Below are 11,150 nucleotides of genomic sequence, written 5' to 3'. Positions count from 1 at the left end.
GGTCCAGGTTCAAATGTTTTATTCAACTTAAAGAAACCATACTGCCAAATCCACAGTATTCTACTCCTACATTTAAAAACGGAAGACTACATCCACCTATTCAGATCTTTAATGCTCTTCCCGGCACATCTGAAGGTTGTTTCCAATCTCCTCTAGTCCAGGGACAGCTGAAAGAGTTTGCCATAGAAGGTACAGGCAGTATGCAGCAATAAAACAATAATGGACAAGATACACGTGTGGTTTCACTCGCACAGACAAGACAAACACGAAACGCACCCAAAAGTCTGGCGTCTACAACTAAAGTTGTGAAGTCGGTGTATATACGGGTCCCTTCTTTCAAGGTTTGCTGGGGTGAAAACCGTGGATCAGGAATGTTGTCACCTAGTGTTAGTGTTTTCTGATGTAAACGTCTCTGTTTCTAGCAGCTCTTCCCCCAAAAACTTAAACATCTGTAAAATATTCTGTCATGATCAACACTGAAATAAATAATCTCAATAATGTACTGAAAATACATTTTTAAAGCCATTTACGCTCTTCTTTCGTTCTGTGTGACCTATAGCAGTTTCGTCTGTAACACTCTGAAGTAGTGAGCCACCACTAATGCATCATTTGACCGAGTGTCTGTCCTCGGACAGGGGATCTAAGAGAGACAAGGTTTGTGAGGGTGGGTAAAAAAAAATGAAAAAAAAAAAAATCGAGTCAGGATTATTGCAATCCTCGGCTTCCTATGCCTCAAACTCCAGACCCAAACCCAACTTGTGGCCACCTGCATTAATGTTCTTCCCATCCAGAAGAGCAGAAAGGGTCAGCTTGATACCTGAGCCAGAGATGAGAAAAGTTAGACAAGGAACATTCAGGTCCAGGAGATCTTACTGAAAGAAAAGGAACTGCATATACATCAGTACTAACACTGCACCACAAACTAAAGCTTTTTAAATAGTTTAAACCGGGGTGTCCAATGCCCTGATGAGTTCAGTTCATGCATATCAATTCAGATTCATTCATTTTGCAAAATGTGCTTGTCCACACTGAAACAAGTTCTTAATGCTTTATTAATGCTCAAGTAAACAATCCTGGAGCCGTCACTGCCAGACACACCTAAATATTTCTATCAATCATTAAGAGTTTGATTATCTGGTTCAGCTGGTTAATTTAGGATTGGAGCTCAGCTCTGCAGGATTGGACACGCCTGGTTTAAACAGTTGCATAGGCGTTTTGAAAAGGTTTAATAAACTTTTTGCACATAATTTACATCTAGAAATACTTACCGGGCTTCAAGGTTTGAGTATATCCCAGGCCGACGAGGCTAGAATTATTCACTTTGGCCTGTGAGACAAACAAAAAATGTCATTGATGACAAATATAATTTTGAAGTACAGGGATAAATGTTTATAACTCAGATATAAACACTGATGCCTACAGAATAGAGCAGATTCCCTTTTGAAAGTAACCTGGCGCTTCAAATTAAGATTGTATCATTACATTGTTACACCAGTATGTGGCGACAAGTGACTGTTAAAACATGTATTTGTCATTGAATCATTCATTCAAGATATTCGTTCAGAAACACTGATTCATCCAGTTATGAAACAAGTGAAATATTTATGAGTGAGTCATTGAATCATTCACTCAATAATGCATTAAAATTAATTAAACATTTTAAACAGTCTGCAGCAATTAACATTTTGTCAGAACCTCTTGTAAATTAAATGTTATTTTGTTTAGTTGGGAACATTGTGGGAATATTATCTCTATTTGAAACAAAAAAAAAATGTGATTCTCAATTTATCCAGAATTGTGCAGCTCTAAAATACAGTGATCCGAGTCTTAGATTAAAAAAAAAGGATACATTTGGGATAAAACTCTATATCGTGATTCATTTTTCTCATTTTTATATCACAATATATCATGACACGCCTAGAAAATACGCAATTACCAATTCTGTGAGGTGTAGCGGAAAAGTAACATAAATAGTGTAAAGAAAAACTGTAATAATATTACTTTTGAAAGAAGTAACAAGTAATAAATTACGCTTTGAGTAATGAGCCTAACACTGCATGTCGCACACCCCTAAATGCACTAAATGTTTATTAACTCCTCCAGAAACAAAAGCAGCTGTCAACGCTGTCGTCAACACCAACCACTAGTGCTGAACGACGCACAAATATGCAAACTATGGGTCTATGAACACAAAAGGCCACCACAGGTTTGACGCATGCGTATAACGGGCGATTTATTCAGTGCCTCATAAACAGGTTGCATCATTAGATACCTACATAAGAAAAGTGGCAATGCTAACTTCACTTAGTTTCTCCACACATACCGAGAAGGAAGCGTCGGCATCGATCTGATACTTGGCAGCAATGCCGAAGCGGGTGTTGCTGTTGCCGGCGGTCCAGGCCAGGTTAACTGCCGTCTCCAAGTTATCGTTCACTTTCTGGTAAATGGAGCCACCGAATTCTGTTCCATCATTCCTGCGAATTGAAAACACATCATTGAGACACATCTTTCCATGTTAAAACCTGGCAATCTTTCTTTAAAACAGTAAATGGTACTAAATTGATATGGACTACTCTAGACATACATCTCAACTTTAATCATATTTCAAATAACACTGATCCAAAAATGAGAAAACATAGAGAAAACTTAGAGTTTATTGCATATTTATTGCATTGATTAATCAGATTTTTATTTTACATGTTTGCACCATTTTTAAGTGCATATTTACCATGAAACAGGCATTCATGCATCGCAGACGTCGAATTGTGTTTGTTTGCTCATCTGCAATACATGTATGTACCTTACAACGTAAGACGTTTCCTGTCAGACAGATTAATAGACATTAATGAAATGCCTTTAAGAAGTTTAGGATTTAGAATAAGTCATGAACTGTGTTGTTTTATTGTTTTATAATGTTTCCTGGGATGCAACTTATAATGTTAGTATGATTTTTACATCAGAAATGTTCATAATTTAGAAATAAAAGGCATTTTTCCTACCCTGATTTTATCCCTCTGGTTTGAATGCTCTGTTTTAAGGGGCGTGTCTCTGTGAGACTTCAGTGTAAACGCCCACTGCTGTGATTGGCTGACATCTTTGAATATACTAAATATCTAAGTATTACTCTCTCAAAACATTTTAGCATGTTTTTACTATTACAAATCGTGAAAAGTGTTGATTATATTTAGATTGTGGCATGAAAGGTTGCAGTGATGAACACTGTAGTCGATCACAGACATGTTGTTGAGCTCATGAAAGCAGTGATCTCGTCATTATAACTCAATTTCTGCACACTAATGAATGCTTTCATCTTAATTAACAGTGCAAATGTGATGTAACCAAGAGATTTGTTGAATAAAACGGGAGTTTTGTTTTTTTGCAGCCCTAAACAACTGCACAGAACTAACTCTCTCTTAATGATATGTAGGCAGTGACATCCGTCTGCTCCTTCCTGCTGCAAAGCCCTAGGCAAATCCAATCGCCAGGGAATAAACGTATATAAAAATAACCCACCTTTCTAACCATGAGACTGGAAAAACAACAGACATGGAGAGCGCTCTACATCTCACTGCAGGTCTGATGACAGTACGTACACATTTGTGTGGAGCTGAAACTCGTCGGTCTTGTATCCGACAGCGAAGTTGCTCTGGGAGACCCGGTTCCTGCCCGCCTCAAATGTCATCTGGTAGCCGGCCAGCCAACCCTCGAAGCCCACGACCACGGCTCCGTGCACTGCGGTGCCGTTGATGTCATAGTCCACGTCACAGCCCAGGTTGATGTGCTCGTGCTGGAAGCAGCTCTTGATCTTCCCGCTCTTCTTCCTATGGGAAGTTGTCAGAGGAAATGTATTCAGAAATGTATTGGTGATTCTGTGCTGTGTGACTCATGTGGAAAAATAATTCTAAATCATCATCATTGTTCCTATTATTATATTGCCATACTGATATAAACCTATTATTTTTTAATCATTTGAATTAAAAAAAATGTTTTTTTTCCCTCATATTGTGCAGCCCTATTTTGGACTCAACCAAAAACCGCAACATCCCTCACATTACATCATTGTCAGGTGGAAACCTTGGATCTCCATATTTTGTCATTTTTATTTATTTTTTCCTAAATCATTTCTATTAGTCACTCCTCAAACTGACAGTCAAATCTCATAACTCCACCCCCTCTATCATGAATGAAGCACCACACATATTTTGGACCATTTACTATTTAAAAATTACAGGGTGAATAAAGAACTGGTTGTTTTGAATTTGTATAGCATATATATATATATATATATATATATATATATATATATATATATATATATATATATATATATATATATATATATATATATATATATAAAAAAGTACAGATCCAACAATGTATCGGCCACCAATATTTTTTGGACAATTTTTGATCAACTTAAAACCATTGGTATCTCGGCTATAGCAAGAAAAAGCCTGATATAACATTTATTAGCCTTGCCAATTTAAATATTCAAGCACAAGAAGATGAGAAAGAGAACTCAGTTTGATAATCGCTATGTGAGAAGTTTTGTGTGCGCAAACATCCGAAGCACACACCCAGAAAGCCGCTTCTCACACAACTCTCTCTTTTACATCTTCTTGCAAATGTACACATAATAATGTCATCTTGCATGTCTTGGCGAGTATCCTAGTAAACATATTGTTATCTTAAGAAATTAATAAAAAAAAAAAAACACATGTACAGTATCAGTATATTGGATCCGTGCATTCAGTCTTAAAGTGACAGCAGCCTAATATTCCTGCTGCTGCCTGTTTTTAATGTTGATAATGTTGATGTTAAATATAATGCATGGGTTTTTGAAAATTGCTAATTTAAAACACGATCAAAACAGTAATTTATTTTAATGATAAAACTTCAAATCAGTGAAAACATAATGCCATGAACAAAACACATGTCTGCTATTCACTGATCAAAAACCTCAACTCCATTGAGCTTGATTTTGGTAAAATGTTAATAATATGACACATGCAAGTGCCTGACTAGAGATATATATATATATTTTATATGCTGAATGAGACACATACCCAGTGTTTGGAGAAAAGGAGGAATCAAATGTCAACTTCAGCCCTTTGGCCAACTGGGGAAAATAAAGCAGCATTAATGTTAAAAGACTGTCACTCATATCACATCAAGCTTATTTCATGTGTTCTGGATCAGTTTGTCAGGGGTCTCACCTGGTCCTCCAGAGTGATCTCTGTGCCGAGAGTGTTGTCAGTGTTCCACTTCTCGGTGAATGTCAGGCCGTGTTCGGCCCACTTGTACTTGGTCTCCAGCGTTCCTGCTACCTTGCTGGTCTCTGTGTTAGCCGAGCCGGAGCTTTTGAATTCCTACAGCAGCGGGAGAACATGATAAACGCTGATGGGTCAGTGAGAACAAGTACGAAAAAAGGGTGTGTAATCGCTCAAACAGCGTTTCAACCGCAGAAAGACATCAGTAAAACAGACTCAAAACAATGTCACATGACATCAGTAAAGCCATTCAGTGTCCATAAACTCAATAGTTAACTATAAAAATTTACTCTAGAAGAATATATATGAACTATATTCAGGGCTCCAGATTGTAACCAAATGGTTGCATTTAGCGACCTTTTTTTCTTGTCGGTGCAACTAAATTTTGTTAGAGGTTGCACTGGTGCCACCACCAAGATGTAGGAAAACAAAAATTGGTAGCACTTTTATAATGCCCCTTTTCACAAGATGGTGTACCCAAAATCCCCCACAGATCATTTATTATAGCTTGTCAAATTTGCCCCTATTTGGGTGTGAGCAAAAACACGCTGTTTTTGTGTGTGTCGCTTTAAATGCAAATTAGCTGCTGCTCCCGCCCCCTTTCCAGAAGAGGGCGGAGCTTTAACAGCTCAACAACAACAAAGCTGGAGAATCTCACACAGCCAAAATGAGGAAAGTGTTCAGCCTTACATTGTTCAAACCGGAGTCGACACTGATGGAGAGACTCAGGAAGAAGTTACAACTTTTAGACGTTTCTGAATGGTTAGTGGATAAATTGATGTAGTTGCAAATGTAGTAGCATGTGTTTTAAAATAAAATATCTCCCTTTGCATTGAACTTTGAGCGTTGTAACTTTGTTTATGCTCAAACAGCAACATTACACACTAACTAAAGTTAAAAAAGTGAAATCATAAAAAAAGGACATGAAATTACCACTTTTACCAGTAGATGTCAGCAGAGGAGCACTCCCTTATATATATATTTTACACCTTTTTTACACTGAAGTATGAAGTAGGAAAAGTCACGCAGTCTAAACAAAAAGTTCTTCAAATTGAGAATGAATGGGGGTTATATATGCAACAAATTATGTGCAGACTAAATATAGATTTGTTAAATATAAATAATATTTTACTTAAGATGTCTTTATATTACTTCTTCTCACTAACATTTAGATATTTAAATAGAAAAAAATGGCAACAATGAAAAGGTCTAGCTAGGTGATTATCTAGTCCATACATACCGCCGTCAGAATATTATATAGGTTTTGCACATTACTGTTGTTAATAAAAGTTAATTTTATCTGCATGTCAACTCAAGCTCAGTGCTTTTGTCAAATGTGCATTTCCAAGAAATAAGCCTAAAATTATTAGTAACTGCTCTTATGAATTCAAAACAGCATTCATTTTATAATTAATTAAATATCCAAATCAGGTGCTGGTGCCTCCATCTGTAGAACCGGTGCTACTGGAGCCCTGATATTACATATTCACTATATTAACCTGTTAGTGAAGACTTCATTATTTAATGCATGTTTAAAAAACCTGTCATGAAAACAACCCATCGTTTAAATGTTTATACTTCAGCAACAAATTGGATTAGAAATATATCATTGAATATACAAACGCAATTTAAATGTCTGTGTACAATTATATCCAAATGAAGCAATTATCATCTGAAATCATTTGTCACACCGAATGGTATAACAGTTTGAACATACATCAGCTTTCATTGGACATTACCCGTCCTCTCGCTCATACTAACACCAGTAAACAGTCAAAAGATCAAGTGCTCTTTACATTTTTTAGTGTCTGCATTAAACTCAGAGCAGATTCTTGGCTTCCCATGGCCAAAAAAAGCAAGCATTAATCATTTGGCCTTTTAAAACTTCACATCAGCAGTGTTTCAACTGTGTTTGTCCCACTGAGAGTGAAATATTGACATCTGAGCAGAAATCACGTCAATATTTTATCAAGCTCGGCGTTGTTGATTATGTGTATGACATGAAATCCACTGTCTACTCACCAATCCATTCTCTGACCTTGTTTTCAAGTCCAACTTGATAAGACCAAAACCTGCAAATGACAAAGAAAAACATCACTAAGACAAAACAACATGAAGAGCGATCTGACCGCCCATAAAAGACAGTGTTATGATCTCGTACACCACGAGTTATCTCAGAAGTTCAACATGAACATTACTGAACTGAAAATCCTCTGGGGTTTGTTTTAACAAAAATCTTTTGTCAAAAGCAAGCCAGGTTTTCAGAGGAAGTTTCCACCAACTGCTGATCATGAAAACAAATCATTTATTAATATAATTTCATCATATTATAGCAGATGTTCAATGTCTGTTTATGGAGGATTCTGACTTGGATTTTTTCTTCAGCCGATGTAAAAGAGTGCAACACTTTGGTTCCTGAAGTAAAAATCCCATTCATTTTCTCCATAAGGGAACTGATTTTTAATGATAAATTATGAACCAATAAAGACAAATGTACTGTGAGGTTAACTGATGGCATCTGCTTTTGTTGAAGCCGTCATCCAGCATTGTTTTTAAAATAACATTGGAATTTCAGGTGAAAAACTACATTACCAATGATTCTGCAAAGTGCCCACCCACTCCCATGAAGCAATCTGATTGGCTGAGAGGTCTTTCCAGCCATGCAACATTCTACCAGTATCACGACGGGAACAGCTTCACTATTTGTATCACTCTGCTTGTTTCCGCCTAATCTATACTGGCAGCATTTCTCACAGCGAGCGTCAATGGTGGAGGAGCAAACCCATTTATTTTACAAATACTGCAGTTATTGTGTCACGGCATGTAGTTTTAAGAGCTTTTAGGTGAGAATGTAGTTGTTTAGACCTCAGATATAAAAGGCACTTCAAAAAAACACTTGGTCACATGTCAACTAGGCATTGAGAAAGGTCACATGACCGAAATGTTTGCCCCTTTTTTTCATTAAAGGTGCCATAGAACGCTTTTTCGCAAGATGTAATATAAGTCTAAGGTGTCCCCTGAATGTGTGTGAAGTTTCAGCTCAAAATACCCCATAGATTTTTTTTTTTATTCATTGGGTATTGACAATTTTCACGATTCAATTACTATTTACATGCTTTTGATTCGATTTGATTCGATTACGATTTCGATTCGCTTTCGATTATTTTGGATGTAGTATTTCAGTTTCAGCACATGGCAAATTTTCTAGAAGAAACAAATCTCTCAGCTAATGCTGTAAACTACACATGTGAGTCAGCTGGTGCTACTATAATAATATTGAAGGTTAAATTAACTTATTTATATACAAACACTTAAATTACACTCAATGATATTTTTATTATAAACAAAGTTTAGAAATTACATAATCATATTTCTATTCCAATTTGTTTTTTTGAAATATAAACATTTAAATAGCGGCTGTTATAACGGATTTATTTAAACATGCCTTAAATATTGAAGAGCACTAAAAATTATAATGAATATGTAACGGTGTATAGCTATATTTATCTTTCTAGAGTTCACTTTTCTAGCTGACTAATGAGTTTCTGGTCACTGAATGTGTTTTTCTGAGGTAAATGTGACGTCACGTGACATTAAAGCTGTTTTATTGAGTCTTTCCGAGGTTGAAGCACTGATTGAGCGATTACACGAGACATGATACGGATTTCAGTAAGTTGTACTGTATATTTTAACATACCTTCAGATGTTCATGTTTATTTCGCTGTAATTGGTATTAAAGCGGAGGAGAGGATGATCACATGCTTCTCTTTAACTGAGGCGCTAAAGCGATCTGTCACGCCACATTAAACAGCGCCAAAACGTTATTTATTTTTTGAATCTCATAATAAGATGGATGTGATTTATTGGATGGGAGGCGCTACATATTCTGCTCATTCATCAACTTTTAATCGATTCTTGGGATTTAAGAATCGAAATCGGTTCGTAAAAATGAGAATCGATTAAAATCGAGAAATCAATATTTTTTACCCAGCCCTAGAAACTTCTCAACTTTACAAAATTTCATCATTTTGATTTGATAATATGCTATCATTTACATGATTCATGTAATTTTAGGGATGCACAATATATCTGCCACCATATCAGTATCGTTCAATATATGTTCATTTTAATGTTATCATCGGCCAGACAAGAAAATTTTGCCAATATTTTAAAGTCAAAATATAATGGATTATTTCCTTCAGCTGACACTTCAGATGTGCACTGTTCACCATGATGGTTTTGAATTGCTTGAAATATAATTGAAAATCACTTCAAAAAAGGAAAATAAAGTACAGCTCAAGTCTGTCATATAAGCTACTTAATATTATAATAAGATATTATAATTGTGTGTTTTGGACATGGTGAGACGTTTGTTTTTGTAATCAGGCTCTCAAAAATTATATAAAAAATGTAATTTAGATTTATCGGCCAATATATCTGTAATCGGCTTTCAAATATAAAGAATTATCGGTAATCATCATCAGCCAAAATTTTCATATCATGCATCCCTGTGTAATTCATAACTGAAAGTGACAAGACAATAAATGCATTTTTGACATATTAAACATACGAATAAAAGTGAATGTGTGCATATTTTAAAATAAATATTATATGCAAATAGTTTAAATTTATTACTTCATAACTAGGATTTTTTTTCCATAAATCCCTTTTAATCCCTCAATTATTTAATTCCTTTAAATGAAAAGGCCAAATAGACCCCCCCCCCCCCCCCCCCACCAATGTTCAAAACACAGTTACAGCCTTGGCACTAATATAAAAACAGGTGAAATCATACCGTATCCTTTGGTGAAGATGTCCCTGGCAGACTTGCCCAGGTCCACGTATGTCGGAGGAACGGCCATTGTCTGCAATGCAGAGAGAGCGTCAGGTGAGCAGGACTGAAGCTGGCAGAGGTCACGTCGAGGTCACATGGGGAGTGGTGTTCACTGCAGAGCCAAATGACCTACAGCCCCCCTCTCTAGACGTCATGGGAGGAGTCTGACAGTGCAGCCACACCTCTGTGGATCTAAGGGGCGGGGCTTATGGGCCTAATTAGATTTAGAGGTAGGACATTCAAGCTCCACCCACTACATCCAGAGGGGCGGGGCTGGAGGTCAAGCCTCCTCACCCATTTGCTCTGCAGTGAGCAGCGAGTTATTTTACACACAAAAAAAACGTAATCAACATGACATACAAATCATTGATCACTTAGTGAGGAACACACAAGTTCTTGCATGTCATTTTACAGAAACTAGAGAGCACTAACCGATTATCAACTGATGCAGATCATCTTAAAATGGTTGATTGACACATGAATCCTTCCATCACACACACATTACAATGAGGCCTATTCCCTTACACACACTATACGTGATCCACGCGCATATTTACTTAAGAATAAGCCGGAGAGCACTAAGAGAAGGAGAGCACAAAGGACATGCAAATGCTATTCCTCTGCCTGCGCAGTGAGACAATGACAAGAGCCATGCATGCGCGTATATGCATTCAAATAAAGATCATTAAACAGAAAAATGCATTCAAACAGCACGCGCACATTTGATTAGGACAGCGCGCACTCGATGCTCAGGCACAAATACAGCGAGCGCATTAAAAGTGTAGCATTCAGGCCCTGCGCGCGACATTGATGCGCTGCACCATCCCGATCACACGAGTCACTGAAATCACCACAGATTCACCCTCAGCGACAAGACTTCAATATCCACCTTAGGATAAATGTGTTAGCTGTGAACATACCTCTGTAAGGTCGTGAGGAGGACAGCGCCGAGCGGGCAGGACTCACAGCCGAGAGGATGAGACGTGCAGAGAACCACGACAGATTTACGCACGAGCGTAACTTACGCAAACGGCGGCACGCCTGCG

The 11,150-nt window shown here is 37.1% G+C and overlaps 1 protein-coding gene across 1 annotated transcript; it reads right to left on the bottom strand.

Annotated features, from left to right (window-relative positions):
* Positions 1-3: 3 nt before the first annotated feature.
* Positions 4-11,150, bottom strand: vdac1 (voltage-dependent anion channel 1). Its single transcript, XM_067375450.1, has 9 exons — positions 11,025-11,150; positions 10,066-10,135; positions 7,293-7,342; positions 5,217-5,369; positions 5,067-5,119; positions 3,594-3,821; positions 2,324-2,474; positions 1,269-1,326; positions 4-817 (listed from the first exon to the last, which is right to left on the bottom strand). Exons 2-9 carry the CDS (start codon positions 10,130-10,132, stop codon positions 726-728), a joined length of 852 nt encoding a protein of 283 aa, XP_067231551.1. The 5' UTR covers positions 10,133-10,135; positions 11,025-11,150; the 3' UTR covers positions 4-725.

The sequence above is a fragment of the Chanodichthys erythropterus genome, chromosome 22, assembly GCF_024489055.1.
Source record: "Chanodichthys erythropterus isolate Z2021 chromosome 22, ASM2448905v1, whole genome shotgun sequence".
NCBI lineage: Eukaryota > Metazoa > Chordata > Actinopteri > Cypriniformes > Xenocyprididae > Chanodichthys > Chanodichthys erythropterus.
The sequence above is the reverse complement of the archived record's forward strand: the minus strand, read 5'-3'. Positions and strand labels throughout refer to the sequence as shown.